The following is a 20,350-nucleotide window of genomic DNA, read 5'->3' on the forward strand; positions in this document are numbered from 1 at the left end:
AAGTTTGAGTTGATCTACAGGAGTAGATGAGTTTTCCTGTTTGTCTGATGACATTTAATGTCCCCGACAAACTCTGTAGTGCCATTCAGCCACCTGTTAGTATCCGTAAAAGCTTGAAAAAAACTCACACGGTGGTATTACTAATGCAGTTTATGTCCTAGAATAGAGTGAAAATATCCTGAGCATGTGTTTACTACTGGCCTTATTTCAGACATTTTGGTACAATGGAATTGGAAGAGCTGAAATGTTCATTTTTGTGTTTCGGTCTACAAAAATGCAAAAATCTCTTGAGCTTGTTCTCATGATGGACCCAAAAATCCACTCAAAAACCTTTCAGAAACTGAAAGTGCTCTAAAATGTTCATTTTGGGTTTTGGCCTAAAAAAAAGAATGTGGAAATACCTTGCGATTATGTTTCCCACAGACCAAATTTCAGACATTTAACCAAAAAACCCATCAAAAAAAAAAAAACAATTGACTTTGACTTGCTGGAATAAGAAGGGCTAAAATGCTAGTTTTTGGGTTTCGACCTACAAAACAACATGAAAATATCTTTTGCAATTGTGTTCACGACAGACCTTACTTCAGGAATTTAACCAAAAACTAAGGATGCACGATATTGCATTTTTTACCGATATCCGCTATGCAGTTTTTTTCAAATAATTTTGACCGATGGCTGATGCCGATATCGATATATGTGACCCTGGACCACAGTAAGTAAAGATCATGTTTCATGAAGATTTTTTTTTACATTTTCTACCATAAATATATCAAAACTTAATTTCTGATTAGTAATATGCATTGCTAAGAACTGGTCCAAGCTCACATATTTCCTTTCGTTTGGAAACAACACCAAGTCTCTCCTGTGTGGAAATTATAAGCAAATTATTTTTAATTTTGGTTAGTTTTTAACAAGATCTTATTTGTTAGAATTAAACAATAATGCAGATCTTTTATAATGACAGTACACTGAAGCTTTAAAAAAAATATAGTAATCAATCGCTGCATTTTTTTTCAGAAAGATGCAGTGATAATCTTAACATTTTATTTTAAGATTTAACATTTGCAGATGGTCTAAAGCATGAGTTGTAAAAATTGCTCAATTTTTTATTTAAAAAATGTAACATATTACACATTAATGAATAAATCAGTATACATTAAATTATTTAATTTACAAGTGTCATGTTTGTGATTTTTATTTATTCATGTAAGCTATAGCTTCTGACTTTTAAATCAAAACATACTCATGATTTTATGACATTAATTACTGCTTTAATTAAACAGAAACAGTCTAAATAAACACAGCACGGGTATATTTGTAGCAATAGCCAAAATACACTGTATGGGTCAAAATTATTTATTTTTCTTTTATGCCAAGAATCATTAGGATATTAAGTAAAGATCATGTTCCTTTAAGATATTTTGTACATTTCCTTCTGTAAATATGTCAAAACGTAATTTTTAATTAGTAATATGCATTGCTAAGAAACTTCATTTGGACAACCTGGCGATTTTCTCAATATTTGGATTTTTGGATCCTCAGATTCCAGATTTTCAAATAGCTGTATCTCAGCCAAATATTGTCATATGCCAAACCACACATCAATGGAAAACGTGTTTATTCAGCTTTCAGTATACCAATATATCAATATACACAATTTCAAAAAATTGACCCTTATGACTGGTTTTGTGGTCCAAGGTCACACATTTCCTTTTGTTTGGAAACAAGTCGAAGTCTCCTGTGCAGAAATTATAAGCAAACATTGAAGCTGCACTTTTTTTTTTTTTTTTTTGAAAAATGCAGTGCTGACCTTAACATTTTATTTTAAGATTTAACATTTGCAGACGATCCAAAGCAAAAGAGTCGTAAAATTTTTGAAAATCTTCCAGAGCTCATAATTTGTTTAAAAAAGTAACATATTACACATTAATGAATAAATCAGTATACATTAAATTATTTAATTTACAAGTGTCATGTTTGTGATTTTTATCTATTCATGTGAGCTACATCTTCTGACCTTTAAATCAAAACATACTCACGACTTTGACATCAACTACTGCTTTATATAATCAAAAACAGTCTAAATGTCATTTGTGTGTTTTACTTTCATTTTAATAGAAGTAGGCCAACAGCGCCCCCTACGGAATTAAAACTCCTTACCGAACGGGCATTAGGACCCAAATGCAATGATCCAAAACAGTGAACCTAATCATCATTCAGGCAAAACTTTGCTTCAAGAATGAGCCACACTGCTAACCTGATCTAATCGCTAGCACACCCAGAGAACACGAGTTACTCCTCTTATCGGCAAGACATATCGGCATCATTTTTCATATCGGGCCGATGCCGATATTTACATTTAATGCCATTATCGACCGGATAATATTGTGCATCCCTACCAAAAACCCATTCAATAAAATTACTGACTGAAGACAATGCTACCGGAAGTGCGAAAATACACTTTTATTGGGTTTTAGCCAACAAAACCGATGTAAAAATATCTTAAGCTTTTGTTCACCACTGACATTTAACCAAAAACCTGTTCAAAGAACCCACCTACTTCATGACAATGGAGATTCTGGGTTTTGGCCTACAAAAACTCATCATCCCTGCAAACTTTCTGACTCCAGCACCGTAATCTGATTGGGGCTACCAGGTTTTTTGGTAAATGCAAACAAATTAGGCGTGAGTTCCCAGGGTCCTGCCTTACCTGACGTTCCAGCCACAGTAGTGCACCAGGTAGAGCACCTCTCCCCCCTCCAGGTCTGACTCTTTCACAGTGGCATCGTACGTCTTCTGATTGCGGCCTCGCCCATACCTCACCTGCACCTTCATCCCAGGAGGGTAACACTCAAACTCCTCCCCTTCCTCCCACTCCTGACTGCTGACATCCCTGCAAGAAAGACAATTCAGTACTTCCTGTTTCCTGGCCCTAGACTCCCCCAACCCCTCCCCAAAAAACCCTCCCCAAAGCGATCTCGCTGTCTCAGCCTAGTGCTCCTGAAATCTAATTATCCTCATCTTTCCCTGTCGGATCAGTCTAGCAATCCTCCTGATAGGATGAGAACTGCGGAGGAAGACATTATGGGGTCATCAGCCGGCTGTCTGAACCTCAACCTGGAATATGCTGAGAACTACTGCCTGATTGAAAGGAATAGTTCACCCAAAAATGAGTCTTCTGTCAGCATTTGCTCACCTTCATGCTGTATTTCTTATGTGGAACGTGTCAAGTTTTCAAGCTGTTCTTTTCTGTGGAATGAAAGCATATGGCTCTCAAGCTCCAAAAAATACCCCAAAGTACTCAAAATACTCATTTTCACACTTCACATTTCATTATGAATTCCATTAATTATGAATTCAATAATATGCCCAAAACTAAAGTTGAAATAAGGGCTGTTGGAAATAATAACCGCCAACTTTGCTCATTGGTAATTTTTTTTAACATGAACTGTGAGCATTATATTTCAAATTAATGTATGCATATTTAAATACACAGAAAAAAATCTGATGAAAAAAGATAGTTGGATACTACTGAAACCTACTGATACTAATATTTATATTATTTTAACTACTTATATTTATCTGAATACATAAACACATTATAAAGGACATATTATAAAATATTACAATATTAAATCTTATTTATACTAATATTATAAAATATTACTTATTAAAACTTTTTTTTTAATTAATATTATTTATATTACATAATTTAATAAGTAATTAAAAATAAAAAAAATAAAGAAATAAAAAGATAAAGAAAAAAAAAGCAATGCTGTCAAACTATTAATCGCATCCAAAATACAGGTTTTTGTTTACCTAATATAGGTGTGTACTGTGTATATTTATTATGTAAATATAAATACACACACATACAGTACATATTTTGAAAATATGTACGTTTTACATGTATATATACAGTTTTATTCATATAATTACTAATATATAAGCATATATATCTAATATATAAACAACATATTTTTCTTGAATACATCTATGCATGTGACTGTATTTATATATACATAATAAATATACACAGTACACACACATATTATATGAACAAAAACTTTTATTTTTGATGTGATTATGATTCATCGTTTGACAGCACTAAAAATAAGTTTAGTTTTTGTTTATGCAATATATGTGTGTGTACTGTGTATATTTCTTATGTATATATAAAGACATACAATATATATTTTGAAAATATAAAAAATGATAAAAAAAAGAATATTATTTATAGTACAATTTATTAATTAGTAAACAATTGTATGTGTGTATATATGCGTGTGTGTGTGTGTGTGTGTGTGTGTGTGTGTGTGTATGTATATATATATATATATATATATATATATATATATATATATATATATATACACACACACACACACATATTTTTCTATACAAAATATTAGTGTTGGGCAACGATTAATCAATTAAATCGCATCCAAAATAAAAGCTTTTGTTTATATATGTGTGTACTGTGCATATTTATTATGTGCATATAAAGACACACACATACAGTATATATTTTGAAAATATACAAAATATATAGATCTTTTACTAATACCAATTTATGTATTCACAAATAAACATGATATATTTCAAGTAAATTAAATGAATTAATAAATAACTGGAGACTGGTGAAACATCTACAATGAAACCGTGAAATATTATCAATTAATAAGTTGCTTGCAAAAAGTGCAAAAAACATTTTAAATGGCCTTAAATATAGAAATATGCATTTTGCACCATTGTGGGATAGTTATGGCATTTCCCAGCAGCGACTAACTACTCATGCTAACCAGCCAAATACTGTACAAAATTCCTTAATAATCACACAGACCTTAAAATGACCTCTACAGTGTTTTTTGGTCTATTTTGGAGCTTGACAATCTGCGGTCATTATATGAACACGCAGTGTGAACATTCTGCTAAGCGTCTCCTTTAGTGTCCCACAGAAGAAAGTCAGTCATACGGTGTTGGACCAACATAAGGGTGAGTAAATGGTATTTCTAACCTTAAAGATATTTCAAATGTGACTTTGAACTTGAGTTCAGGATGTGTGCGTGTGACAGGGAAAGGGTCAGAGTGCAGCGAGAGGCACAGCGAAGCTCAGCAAGGGGCAAATCACAATCACGTTAGAGAGCAGAGAGGAAGCCACGTTAGACAGTTAGCACACTCAACCCTACCGCTCCACCGCTGTAGTGACTTCATAGTGTGGATACTTCTACCGAGAGACAACCCTGGTTAGTTAGCAGCAGACAACTCAACTAGTGATGCAACAACTGAGCTGGTACTAGGCAGGACCCTGGTTCCACATAGTTATTTGATTCACTCTGAGCAAAACAATACGGAAAATGGAGGGGGGAAGCATCATTGGAAAACCACCACTGCAGGATGATCCTTGAGACGGCGGCGAAAAGCATCTATGACGACCAACTAACTCAAGAAGATTGGATTAGTTAGGCAGGTTTAATCTCAAAAGGCAGTCAAATCAGAGTCAACGCAACCAGATTTCACTCATGGACTAAAGACCAGCAGTAGAGGAGGGAATTGTAGAAATCGAATAGTTGTGTTTTAATGATTTCAGTTCCTTAAAGAAACAGTTCACCTAAAAATGAAAATTAGCTGAAAATGTGCACTCCCTCAGGACATCCGAGATGTAGATGAGTTTGTTTGTACATCAGATTTGGAGAAATGCAGCATTACGTCACTTGCTCACCAATAAATCCTCTGTTGTGAATGGGTGCCGTCAGAATGAGAGTCCAAACAGCTGATAAAAACATCACAATAATCCACAAGTAATCCACACCACTCCAGTCCATCAGTTAACATCTTGAGAAGCCAAAAGCAGTGTGTTTGTAAGAAACAAAACCATCATAAAGACGATTTTAACTTTAAACTATTGTTTCCGGCTAAAATGTGCATTCATAATTCATAATAACACTTCCTCCAGTGAAACAGTGGTCTGGTCTGAAACAGGAGAGAAATCTTACAAGCAAATGAATTTGTTTGTTTTGTCTTCTCAAGACGTTAATTGATGGACTGGAGTGGTGTGGATTACTTGTGGATTATTGTGATGTTTTTATCAGCTGTTTGGTCTCTCATTCTGACGGCACCCATTCACTGCAGAGGATCCATTGGGGAGCAAGAGACGGAATGACACATTTCTCCAAATACGATGCAGAAACAAACTCATCTACATCATGGATGGCCTGAGGGTAAGGACATTTTCAGCTAATTTTAATTTTTGGATGAAATATTCCCTTGTGATTTCATGATTCTGTTAGTACTGCTGAGTTAGTTCAGAGTTCAACATGACTAAACACCTGCAAGTGAGTAAAGAGAGCCATTAAACCAAATCAGTTCTATAGCTTATGAGATCATAAACCATTTATGAAACATTAATGGAAACGTAAGTCTTACATAATTCCATTATACTCTTAAAAATAAAGGATCTTTCTTGGCATCCATAATTCCATGAAGAACCTTTAACATCCACAGAACCTTTCCATTCCACAAAAGGTTCTTTATCGTGTAAAAGTGTTCTTTAGAATATTAAAATGTTCTTGACACTAAGATAAATGGTTCTTTTCTTCTACAGCTCTGCTGCAAAAACCCACTTTTGGAACCTTTATTTTTAAGAGTTTTTTTTCTTTTTTGGAGACAGAACGGCTTCTCGATTCCCAACCCTAACCAGACACAAATCTCCACATGATCTCAGCATCAGGGTGTGTTTTCATCCACAGAACATCTCACAACAACACAGCAGAACACTAAAGGCATGATATGAGAGAGCAGAAAGCGTCAGGAAACACTTTAATCAGCGAAGGGCAGCAGTGGTAGAGCTTAACTAGTCAGTCCATCGCTTCAAAGTCACACCTGAATTGTAAAAATCAAAAACTAAAACCCCAAATCACAGATTGGAACACAAAAACAGTGCCAGAATAATTCAGAACCAACCTCTGATTATATTGACTTGAGTAGATGTAGTTTTTTTTTTTTTTTTTTTTTTTTTTTTTTTTAAAGAAATTAATACTTTCGCTCATCAAGGATGCATTCAACTGATCAAAAGTGACAGTAAAGACATTTGTGATGTTACACAAGATTTCTATTTTGAATAAATGCTGTTCTCTTGAACTTTCTGTTCATCTGTAAATCCTGAAAAATAAACTGCATCACAGTTTTCACAAAAATATTGTGCACCAAAACTGTTTTCACCATTGATAATAATCAGAAATGTTTCTTGAGCAGCGAATCAGCATATTAGAATGATTTCTGAAGGATCATGTGACTTGAGTAATGATGCTGAAAATTCAGCTTTGATCAGTGCAATAAACTGCATTTTAACAGATATTTAAATCACAGAACAGTTTGTTACATTGTAAAAATATTTCACAATTTTTACTGTATTTTTGATCACATAAATGCAGCCTTGATGAGTAAAGATAAAAAACAAACAAACTTGTAAACACCTTGGTAAAAGTTTTGAAAGCTTATTGAATTTCTTTACAATCCAATGAATTTCATCACAAGCTGGCTGTGATATAGCACACAAAAGTTATAGATATATCTATAGATATAAAATTTACGGGAATTAATTCACACAATACTGATCATTTACATAATTTCAAACAGACAGGGAAAAAATAAACTGTCCAGAGAAACGAAAATAAGAACAGAGGCTTATTTTGGTGGATATGTATTCAAGATAAAACAACCTGCACTGTAAAAAAAAAAAAAAAAAAAAACACACAAACAAATACAAAAAAAACCCACACAATTTGTTGAGTTAACTTAAAATAATTTGTTACCTGGCTGCTTAAAATTTTAAGCATAGTCAACTCAAATAAGTTTAGTCAACCTGAAATGTTAAGCTGTACTAAGTGACAACTTATATTCTGATATTTGAGTTGGCTTAACAAAAAAAAAAAAAATGGTTTGTTAAACTTAAAAATTTAAAGCTTTGAAATTTTAAGTTGAATCAACTCAAATATCTAAGTTGTCACTTAGTACAACTTAACATTTCAAGTTGACTAAACTTAAAAAGTTAAGGCAGCCGGGTAACAAATTATTTTAATATGACTCAAGTTATTTTTTACAGTGTGCTGTGGAAAAAGGGGAAGAAGGAGAGAGAAAGCAAGCTAAAAAGTGCAAACACTTCGGCCAACATGCAGTTTTATAAAGAGCACCAAGGAACAAAATCTGTGAAATACTGTCACGGAAATTGAGGTCACATAATTATTCAATTTTTACTAATCATGCCATCCCTAACAACAACTCTGAGTTGCTAAGAGCGGCTCTCACTTTTTGTACGTCGCACACTCGTTCTTCCTCAGTTTTGTCTTCTGTAGAGCTGCTTTTAGACAAATTGAAGTCATTTCATAATTTATGAAATCTACAGTTGCTGAAGTGAAATGAATCAACACTAAACTGAATTGAGCTCAGTGATGCTTTTAGAGCTGCTTTACAGCAGATTTCTTTGAAGTTTGCATCAATGACTGTTATTTTCCTGTTTATTTCTGTGAAGTTGCTCTCCATTGTATAAAGAGCCACAGAAACAAATGTAACTTTTTATCCCTCTTTTTCCCCTCATCTATTTTTTTCTGCACTCTCAGAATCTCTCCATCTTCGCCTGTCACGCAGTGATCTGATTTTTGTCTCATTTCTCTCTCTCTCCCATGATAATCTCCTTCAGAGATGCACAGAGCCATGCACAGGACAGGAAGTAAGACAGAACCAAGTGGCACCTACCCTGACGGATCTTTGTTGTCGGGCTCCTCACACGGTTCCTCCTTCACGCTGTCAGTGACGGGACTCTGTGCTGACGGGATGCACTCTTTGGCCTCCTCTTTTGTATCGTCCTCCTCTTCATCAGCGTGATTATCATCCTCTTCATTTACACTGCTGATGTCCAATTTATCTTCACACGGCGCTGTGGATTCTGCGCTCTCCTCCTGAGATGAAATAACACGACATTCTCACCCATATGCTCTTGCAATTAATATTATTTGACCCTAATTAAACTCTGGTTTAGCTACATTTGTAAACGCATCACTGTTTTTTGTTTCAGCAGATTGTGCTGAGAAAAAAAGCATGACTTATAAATATACATGAGGTCAGACAATCCTGCTGAGAGACTAAATACACAGATGAAGATAGTGGCTGTGCTTCAAATGAGATAGACTTGTACTGCTTTCTGCACAGTATGTAGTGTACACTGCTTGTAAGTGCAAAAGCCACTGGAAAACAATGTAGTTTGTAGCACCACCATTTATAATTATAAATAATTACTCCCAATAATGCTGCCTACTATATAAATGAGTGAAGCGTTTTCACTAAAAAAAGAAAAACTAAATAAATTCTAACATATATAAAAATTAATTTATAAAAAAATCCACACTCACATTTTTATTATTATATACTATGATAATAATAATAACATAATTTATTATTATACAATATAATATGTTTAGATGCATATATAATTAATATAAAGCTAGAATATAATAAATGGACTGTACTATAGTTTTTTTTAATCATGTTTTGAATGAATATCACGATATAATTTAAAGGCATTATTTTTTGCAATTAATAGGCTTCGAAAAATATAACATTGAATGGAAAAAGCACAATTAATGTGTTAATTTTGACAGCCCTAAAAATAAGATTTAAAATGTTTTTTATATATATTATACACACTGCCGCTCAAAAGTTTAGGATCAGTAAGACTTGCAAAGTTTTTTTTAAGAAGTCTCTTATGCTCATCAAAAAAAAAAATGGAGAAAAAAAACAGTAATATTGCAAAATGTTATTACAATACAAAACAATGGTTTTTATTTTTAATATACCTTAAAATCAGATTTATTCCTGTAATGCAAAGCTGAGTTTTTATCAGCTGTTCTCCAGTCTTGTGTCACATGATCCTTCAGAAATCATATGCTGTTTTATAATCAGAATTATCAATGTTGGAAACAGTTGTGCTGCCAAACATTTTTGTGAAAACTGTGATGCATTTTATTTTTCAGGATTCACAGATTAACAGAAAGCTCAAAAGAATAGCATTTGTTTAAAATAGAAATCTTGTGTAACATCATAAATATCTTTACTGTCACTTTTGATCAGTTGAATGCATCCTTGATAAGCAAAAGTATTTATTAAAAAAAAAAAAAAAACAAAAACATTTCTCAAGTCAACAGAATTAGAGGTTGGTTCTGAATTATTCCAGCACCAAATATTTTTCTGCAACCTGTGATTATTTTTTCAGGATTCTTTGATGAATAATTTAAAAAGAACAGCATTTATTCAAAATATAAATCTTGGTAAATCAATACTATCACTTTTTTATTAATTTAACACATCCTTGGTGAATAAAAGTATTAATTTATTTAAAAAAAAAAAGAAAGAATAAAAAATTTCCGACACAAAACTTTTGAACAGTAGTGTATATTGTTAGAAAACCTTTCTATTTGAAATAAATGCTGTTCTTTTTAACCTTTTATTGATCAAAGAACCCTGAAAAAAAGTATCACAGGTTCCAAAAAAATGCAGCACAACTGTTTTCAACATTGATAATAAATCAGCATATTAGAATGATTTCTGAAGGATCATGTGATACTTAAGACTGGAGTAACAGCCGATGAAAATTCACCTTTGCATCACAGGAATAAATTATATTTTAAAGTATAATAAAATAAACACCATTATTTTATATTGTAATAACATTTTGCAATTTTATTCTGTATTTTTGATAACATAAATGCAGCCTTGAGCTTAAGAGACTTCTTTAAGAAAGTCTTAGCGATCCCAATCTTTTGAGCGACAGTGTATTTAATTATATATTAAATGCTTTGAATTTATAAATATAATAAAGAAATCCATAAATAAATAAAATATATAATACATTATAAATTTACATTTTCACTCACAGCTGTTTGAAAATTAGTTGTATACTGACTATTTTGCCAGAAGTAGTAGTTTGAGATGATGTTTCAGTACCTTGACCACATGCGGTGTGCTGGAGGTCTCTGGTTCTTTGACGGCTTTCTGTTCTTCTGCAGCGCTGGATGTGCTTAAAGAGACGGCGTTTGCGCCGCTGGCCGTTTCCTCCGCGTTCACCTCGCTCTTTGAGCTCGCCTTCTCACCGGTCTTAAACGGCAGGTCCATGCGGAACGTGATTCCCGTGGAGGTGCAGTAGTCCTCAAAGCCATACAGATACCTGCAGGATGTTCAAAAACACATAACCACATCCAGTTACGACCAGATGGTAATACTATGCTTAACAAGTACGCATGACTTAATAAATAATACAATATGTGTGCCACATTTGGCAACAGCTCTGTGCTAACAGACACAAAAGATGCATTCGGTTCTTGCTCTTCTCAAATTTTATACACTTGAAACACCACTGCTGAGGAGCTCGAGGTTTGCTGTCATTGACATCAGGGGCTTATGAGGGATGTACGTACTTTCTGTAGGCGCATTTGACGTTGTAACCGGCTGCGGAGTTGAGCACGGGGATGCCCAGATCCTGATACACCTGCTTCCAGACAGATCCGCTCTCGATCTGAAACGCAGGGAGGAACACGTCGAGTCAAAACTAACGCAGATGGAGCAGCAGACTGTGTCAGGATCAGAAATAAAACTCACATTGTCAAATCCTCCGAGCTTATGCACCAGCCTGTAGAGTTTGAAAAGATTCAGATTCCTGTAGCCCAGCACGGGTCGCTTATTGATGGGAGTTCCTGAGGAGAAAAGTGAAGAAGCTAGTTAGTTTAAAATAAAATGCAAACATTAATGCATCTGGCAGATGGTTTATCCAAAGCCACTTAGGATGCAGTCAAGGTATGTATAACATTATGCATTCCTCCCACCTTCAGTGTCATTTATTGCTAACTACAGCTATTACAAATCATTCTCAGTAAAATAAAATAAGATCAAATAAAATAAACATACTTCTATTTATTTAATTAGTTATATAATTATATAAAGATGGTGATGTATATTGGATATGGTTGCTTTGTTTTCCTGAATTATGTGTTATGATAAATATTCTGCATGTATTTTCTCTTTTGCCTTTTGATATGTTTTTGTTACTTTTTTTTTTTATTGTTATTATTATTATCATCTGTTTCTTTGTTGTGATCCTGATTTGTAATGCTTAGTGTGCTACGCACTGGCTGCTGATCAATAAAATAAAATAAAATAAAAATACCTCTTTTTATTTATTTAGAGGTATAAAAATGGTGATGTTATACATTATGATAAATATTCTGCATGTATTTTCTCTTTTTTTTCTTTTGATATGTTTTTGTTACTTTTGTTCTTCTTATTATTATTTTGGTTTTTATTATTGCCATTATTGTTGTTAGTATTATTATCTGCTTTTTTGTTGTGATTCTGATTTGTAATATGCTTTGTGTGCTATATAAAAAATGTAAATAAAATAAAATAACAATCTATAAAATCTACATACCTCTATTTATTTATTTAGTTATATAAAATGGTGATGTAAATTGGACATGGTTGTTTTTCTTTTCCTCTATTATGTGTTATGATAAATATTCTGCATGTATTTTCTTTTTTTTCTTTTTTCTTTTTCTTTTGATATGTTTTTGTCTGATATGTTTTTGTTATATCTTTTAGTTTTATTATTGTTGTTGTTATTATTATCATGATTTGTAATATGCTCTGTGTGTTACTCACTGGTTGCTGATCAATTAATAAAAATAAATAATAATAATAATAAAATAAAAAAATAAGATAAATTAAAATATTAGATGAATATCAGAAAAATATCAACTGAAATAAGTGTAAAGTTGAAGCACTAAAATTACTAAAACAGAAATCAAAATAAATTAAACCTATACAAAAAAAAGGCAAAAAGCAAAATAACTAAAACAAACAAAAAATAAAATCTAAAAAAATATATATATATATATATATAAAAAAGCAAATACTACTAAATACTACAAGAGTATTAAAAAATATATATATTAAAACAACACTGCTCACCTCTATCCTCCATAAATTTGTAAAGCTGCTGCAGGAAGTTGTCCTTCTCTTCAGGGAATGGCTCTACTTCCTCCTGCACACATGAAATACAAACACAGAGAGTTGGGTGTCACTCAGAAGTCTTTGAAAAACTAGTTAGCTACACTACAGTCTAGTTAACTACTTTTGATTAGTAGCTTAAAGCTATTTAGGGGGACAATATCTTTACAAATATACACTACCACTAGCTTATGATTTCACGTTTTTGAAAAAAGTCTCTTCTGCTCAACAAGACTGCATTTATTTGATTAAAAATACAGTAAAAATTGTGAAATATTATTACAATTTAAAATAGCTGTTTTCTATGTGACTATATTGTAAAATGTATTTTATTTTTGTGATCAAAGCTGAATTTTCAACAACATTCCTCCAGTATTTAGTGTCACATGATCCTTCAGGAATCATTCTAACATGCTGATTTGCTGCTCAAGAAACATTTCTGATTATTATCAATGTATGAAATGAAAACAGTACAGTATTTTTGTGGAAACAGTGATACAGTATTTTTTAACAATATAAAATGCCTTTACTGAAATGTCAAAACTAATAACGCAAACAAAACAAACAAACAAAAAAAAAAAAAAAAAAAAACTGGGATGAAAACAGGTATAATAAACAAGGTTTAATTCATTATTTTCATGCACAACACAAACATAAATGGTGAGCGAAGGCTCAAAAGATTCAGTTTCTATTTCTTTGAGAAAAATCAATTCAATGAAATGATTTACTTGAATCAGACCTTCCAGAGAACAAGAGCAGCCAATCATTTCATAAAGCTGCGTGCAATAGGATGTAATGTTTAGTTGCTACTTGTTGGAAAAAACAGCTTGTTTCTGGAAAAGCAACAGTATTATGAAAACTGTCTGGTCGTGATGTGTTTTTCCCCCTATAATCTAGTTTATGTAACTTTGACAGCATACACGCACACACACGTCAGCCGCGGCTCTGACACAGTTTTAATACAGTGAAACCTGTCATCACACGCACAAGCTGCGCCGCTTAAACTCTAAAGGTGATATTTCGTGGTCAATAAATCAAGGTAAACAAACGGCTGATGACAAGAGCTCGCCCTGTAAAAGTGAAAGCGCCACTATATTCGCTCGCATCAATGTAAACATTGGTGTTGAGCGTCAGCAGATTCCTCCATTCAATCCCATTCAGAGCTTATGGAAGCTTGTTTCTGCCATGGATTTAAAAAATAAAAAAGGTAACTGACTCAACTCGACTTTTTTTTACTCACAATTACAAGAATGGTATTTACAATTTATTCATTCTTTTCCACCACAGAATAAAAGTGAAAAACGAAATAAAATGTAAAATAAAAAAATTAATTCATTGAATTCATTGTTTTTTTGTTTCTGCCACAGAGCAAAAAACGATGCATATGATGCAATTGATGTGTGTATATATATTTTTTTATTTATTTTTATTTTTATTTTTTATTTTTTGGTAATCTCTTCCCCTCAGAAGTTTACGTCTTACAATTCTGACTTTTTAAAAATTCTTTTATAATTTAAGTTTGTAGTTATATCTCACAACTCTGACTTAGTTTCCTCAGAATTCATAGGTTTTTTTTGTTTCCACCATAGAATAAAAAAAAATAAAAATGTAATTGTGACTTTGTATTTAAAAATGTAGACTTCTTTTACCCTTGGAACTCCAAGTTTATATCTCACAAAAAGTTTTTATTTCACAATTCTTACTTGCAATTGTGAGTTCATTTCTGCATTTTGATCGCCTTTGATGGCAAAATTTTGACTTTTTCCTCACATTCCTAATTTTTTTCTTGCAATTCTGAGTTTACACATCACAATTCTCTCTTTTTCTGTTTCTGCTAGTTTATATCTTGCAATTCTAATATTTCATTCTGATTTTTGTGGAAGTCTTGCAATTCCATCTTTGTTCCTGCCATGGAATATGCAATAAAACGTTAATTGTGAGTTTGTAATCTCACATTTCTGACTTTTCTTCTCAGAACTGCAAGTTTATATCTCACCTCTTCCTCCTCGCTGCTGGCCTCTTCTTCTTGTTCCTCCTCCTCTTCCTCATCATCATCCTCACTGCTAGAGCTTTCATCCTTCACCTCCGTCCTCCACGTGCTGGGCACAGCGCCATTACGCTGGAAATCCCACGCTGCATCTAACGCTGTGAAACACACAACGGCGGCAATGAGATTACAATAAGCTCCATGTGACTGGAAATCCCTTCTTTGGTGTGTCATTTTTTTCTTTTTCATTGGCCTTGCTTTCAGAAGTGTTTTCCCATTTTTTCTCCCCATTGGATTTTTAAAAAAGTCTTTAAGACTTTAAGCCAAACTAATCATCTACAAGGTGAATCATAATGTTACAGACTTTATAAGAACAAAAGACTTCCAGAACAACAATTTACAAATAATTTACCCCTTGTCACCCAAGATGTTCATGTCTTTCTTTCTTCAGTCGTAAAGAAATTATGTTTTTTGAGGAAAACATTTCAGGATTTTTCTCCATATAATGGACTGATATGGTGCCCCGATTTTGAACTTCCAAAATGCAGTTTAAATGCGGCTTCAAACCATCCCAAATGCGGCTGTAAACGATCCCAGCCGAGGAAGAAGGGTCTTATCTAGCGAAACGGTCAGTTATTTTCACAAAAATAATACAATTTATATACTTTTAATGTCAAACGCTCGTCTTGTCTTACTCTGCCTGGACTGTTTTGTTCCGGTTCATGACAGTTAGGGTCGAAAAACTCCCATCTCATGTTCTCCCTCAACTTCAAAATCATTTACATTACGTACAAGTGTTTACATAACACTTTAATGTATGTAAAGAATTAACAATCCCATCAAGCTTTGTAAACTGCATAATCAAATTGGAAAAATCTAAAAAGAACTAATTTAAATATGTTGATTATGCATATAGAAAAATATATTTTACATTTATTGCAAAATATGTATATTCTGTACACTGGGTCAAAACTGCATCGTTGAGAGTTAAAAAAAAAAACAGATGTAAGTTGCATCAGTGTATTAGTGATATTCAAAAATAATAATTCATAAAATACAATGTAAATAAATAAATTAAAAAAACACATATGTTTTAGTTCCCTTTAATACACAATATTTTTTTCAAATTTCAGAACAGAGCATGAAAGGAAAAATACAAGTATAAAACAAAAATAAACTAAAGTGGCATCCATTATAATCATCATTTATTATAATGGCAGGCCTAAACAAATTCATTTAAAGACAAACTGAAATTAGCAACATGTTAGAAATATGTTATATGAATAAAGTCCTCGAAGTGTGTTGTGTGTGTGCTTTTTGAGTAAATAAGTTGCTTTGTAATAGAAGTAAAAGCACATTTCAGATGATAAAACATACTATGACAGTTTTTGTTAATATTTTGAATTAGATTTTATTGTTGTACTTTCAGTTTTCATTTTAATTTTACTTAAATTTTTGGTCATTTTGTTGCTTTTTTGCCATTTTTATTAGTTTTTATTTTTAAATATGTTTATGTTTATTTTTGTTTAAAAATATTATAATTTTTTTTATATTATTTATTATTTTATTTATTTTGTAGTTTTAGTTACTGTACTACTTAAATTTAAACAAAAAAAGAGAAATGTTGTTTTCGCAATTTGCTAAAATAAGTTCATTTTTTATTAAATATTTAATATATTTTTAATATGCCATCCAATATATGAAGATTTCATTTGCAAAAACAGATAACTCCGTTTTTAACAATTTTCAAAAATCTTGTTTTTTCACTGTGCATTCCAATTAATCTCAGTCAAACTGCAGTTGAGTTATTTTGATATAAAGTAAAAAATAACTAAAACAAATACAGCTAACTAACCCAATAAAAAACATGATAACATCTGTTATCTGTTTTTGCAAATTAACTTCATATATTATTTTATATTTTATTTCAGTAAATGTTTATTTTATTTCAAGCAATGACAATATTTTTTTATGGCTTTAGTTTTAGTTTATAATAACAACTTTGCCCTAAATATACATTGATCTATACATCACAAACTTGTTCTCACCTGGTTTGAGTCCTGCGTCTGCTTTAGGAGCTTTCTCTTCATCCAGCTCTCGAATGTCTTTCCGCAAAACTGTGTAACTATTAGATTAAAAAAAAAAACAATTAGCAGTGATTCATTACAAAAGAGAGAATGCATAATAAATATCTGTCATCTCTGAGTCAATTGCTGATCAGTCAGACTGACCATTATGCTTGTCACTGAGTATCAATGAAATATTCTTACTGCATTTAACTGTATAATATGCTTGCAAAAACATGAATGTAATAATTAAAGAATTTATTTCAGGCATCCACATCAAAATAGCATCCCACTGCTTCCTCAAGGACTTTAAAAAAAATGCACCAAATTTATCAACAAAACCCTTATCCTTGGAAAACAGCAGTTACGTAATCAAGCAACAGGCCATTTCTCAGGACCAGATATGAACCGGATATTCAGGCAAACATCCAGTCAGCAAGTCTATCATCTCCTTCAAAATATTTGGACACCTAAAAATCAAAGTTAAAATATCTACGTCAATTATTAGTTTATTTGTGCTTAAACTCCGCAGATGTTTTCTCAGCGCTTTGAATCAGCTGCAGTTTCTGTGTTTTTTTTTTAGCACAACAGATGTCCTGAAGTGTCTGAAAACATTCTGGAGCTGCTTTATTGAGGGAATTAAGAGGTCATTATTAGCTAGCAGACATGTCTCTGTCCATGAATATTTATTAATCTACATGGGGCAGTGATGTCATTACTATGCCAAAGCAGACACTAGAGGGAGCAGTGAAGATGTGTGTTTACACGTGTACAGAAACTAAACTCTACAGGTAACCTGTGCAATTCACAAGCCCTTCATTGTTAAATAATATCTGTGCACTACAGTTCAAAAGTTTTCTTTTATTTAGCAATGATGCATTTAATTGTTCTGAAGTGAGAGTGAAAACATTTATAATGTTACAAAAGAGTTCCATTTTTAAAAAAATAATGGTTCTTTGGGACTTTCTATTCATCGAAGAATCCTGAAAAATAAAATGCATCACAGTTGTTTCTTGAGCAGCAAATCAGCATATTAGAATGATTTCCGAAGGATCATGTGACACTGAAGACTGAAGTAGTGATGCAGAAAAATCAGCTTTGACCACAGGAATAAATTACATTTTAGCATATATTCACATAGAAAACAGCTATTTTAAATTGTATTTATTCTAATTTTTTTATCAAACAAATGCATCCTTGGTGAGCAAAAAACGTCTTCAAAAACAAGAGAAAATCTTACCAGCCTCAAACTTGGGATGCTCATTTTAACCAGTTAAACGTTTTCCAACAGAAAGAATTTTGACTGATTAATGCAATCAGTTAAATGGTTTAAAAGGTCATTTAAGGTTTTTTCAGTAATATATCAAAATATTTTAAAACATTTGCTGGATTTTAAAATAAAATATTTTAAAAATAAAAATATACATTTTAATATATATTTTACATACATTTTGTGTATTTTACCGCCAAAATATATAGATGTAGATGTATTTGAACGCCAATATATTATTTATTATGTAAACCTGGTTTTGTACTTCACTCACATTCCAATATCCACAAAAACAAATTGTTTGGCATGATACCACACCACTACGCTGATAACGATTAAGCAGTGTGATGTTTCCATATGTTTGGCTGACTCTATTTTATTATGATAAAGGAAAGGTTGCATTGTCAAGTGTGTGTGCAATCAATCACTTGATTTTTTTTCCTTCTAACAGTGGAAACGACTCCTAGTCATACAGACATTCGAAACTGTAAACGATTTGCTTTTATTTGTGTACATTCACAACAGAAACAAATCTTTGTGCTTTAGTAAAATAAAGAAAAATAGGACGCTGCTTTCAACCGTCTTCCTTTTGTGCAGCACAAAAATGAACCAAAACTCTGCATACTAGCTACCTGTTGCACAGTTTTTTCTTCCATTTTGTTAATTAAGTAAAAACATCATATAGGCCTATTTATTCATTATATGTAGCCTAGCTTCATTATGTTTTTCTCTGTTCGCAGAAGCGCGTGATGTGTCCATCCTCACATTCTGTTGTTTGCTGCTTTTGCGGATGTAAAATGAATCCCTGGAAAACCGTTTTTGGTATTTTTAATGGGTCACAGACATTTATCCTTTCTAATTTAATTAAATTCTAATTTAAAATAATCTTGTCGGTTAACGGTTAATAATCGGTTAACGAGCGTCAGCTGTCAGTTAGGAAAAATAACCAAAATGAACATCCCTGTTTTGAACAGTAGTGGTTTTGTTTTAATACATGAAGCTTGAAATATTATTATCTGTGTTAGTTAAACAATGCACCACTTTCATAGCTGCTTATTAAAAACAAAAACCCTCTAATATGGCATATTAAACATTTGCATGCAATGCAAACAAAAATCCCACAGAAATGCATTGAAGGAAAGACTAAGCCACCACCACAAGCAACCCCAATCAGAACACTTTAGCATCCTGGCAATTAACAGTTTGTTGTCAATCCACAGAAGCATGACATTACAAATGTTATGTCTAGTTATTGAACCATCAGAAGCTCTGCTCTAACACAAATATCTCCATAAGCTGACATTTCTCAGCATAACGCTTGAGTAAGACCGTTTCTGCAGTTCTACCTTCGGCAGCGGCAGTATAAATTGGCTTCAGAAGGTTAATCTGAGACAGGCATTTAACTATAATATTCTCTGACTATCCCTACAGAAATATCACTAGCTCCTCCATTACATGATGCCCAGTGGTGGTGTCTTTCCTCATTTTCCTAGCATTCTGCTCTCTGCCACGTTTAATGGATGTTTTGTGAAATCACAGCTATAAACAGACACAATGCTGAGAAATAAAAGCACAAGTGATGCTTTCAGAGCTTGGCTTTTTTGCACCTCGAGAGCTAAAAGTAGAAACACGGACTGAAATAACTTCATGTGGAAGTTACTCACAATTTTCCATCTTTGAAGGAGCGAACAAAAACGTTGTCTTTCTTCAGTGTCACATCTTCATGACAGTCTGGAGAGATGACCTTTAGAAAATGAAAAGAGAAACAGAGGATGGATGATCACGTCAATGAGAGTTTGCCTCAGAAAGCATCATTTGATGTAGTTTTTGTCACCAAGTCGTTTGTCTCCAAACGTCGTTTGTCGCAAAAAAACGTTTTACGCTTGAAGAAATGAATGCTAGACAAACAGGTTTATTTTGAAATTATTTTAATATTTCATTAAGACGTCTCTTCTGTTCACCAAGGCTGCATTT

General features: G+C 32.6%; 1 protein-coding gene across 3 annotated transcripts in view; it reads right to left on the reverse strand.

Moving 5' to 3' along the window:
- The window catches only part of arid4b (AT-rich interaction domain 4B), an 86,604-nt gene that overhangs the window by 13,941 nt on the left and 52,313 nt on the right, over nucleotides 1-20,350 (reverse strand). For 2 of the 3 annotated variants that reach the window (XM_051125808.1, XM_051125809.1), the window contains exons 9-17: nucleotides 20,041-20,120; nucleotides 17,089-17,165; nucleotides 15,050-15,198; nucleotides 13,015-13,087; nucleotides 11,650-11,744; nucleotides 11,469-11,566; nucleotides 10,999-11,218; nucleotides 8,755-8,957; nucleotides 2,711-2,893 (exon numbers count right to left, since the gene is read on the reverse strand). In XM_051125808.1, the coding sequence (XP_050981765.1) occupies nucleotides 2,711-2,893; nucleotides 8,755-8,957; nucleotides 10,999-11,218; nucleotides 11,469-11,566; nucleotides 11,650-11,744; nucleotides 13,015-13,087; nucleotides 15,050-15,198; nucleotides 17,089-17,165; nucleotides 20,041-20,120 (1,178 nt within the window). The remainder of the gene's footprint in view (nucleotides 1-2,710; nucleotides 2,894-8,754; nucleotides 8,958-10,998; nucleotides 11,219-11,468; nucleotides 11,567-11,649; nucleotides 11,745-13,014; nucleotides 13,088-15,049; nucleotides 15,199-17,088; nucleotides 17,166-20,040; nucleotides 20,121-20,350) is intronic. The other variant, XM_051125810.1, reaches the window with a different exon arrangement.

This window comes from Labeo rohita, chromosome 13, assembly GCF_022985175.1.
Source record: "Labeo rohita strain BAU-BD-2019 chromosome 13, IGBB_LRoh.1.0, whole genome shotgun sequence".
NCBI classification, from domain to species: Eukaryota; Metazoa; Chordata; class Actinopteri; order Cypriniformes; family Cyprinidae; genus Labeo; species Labeo rohita.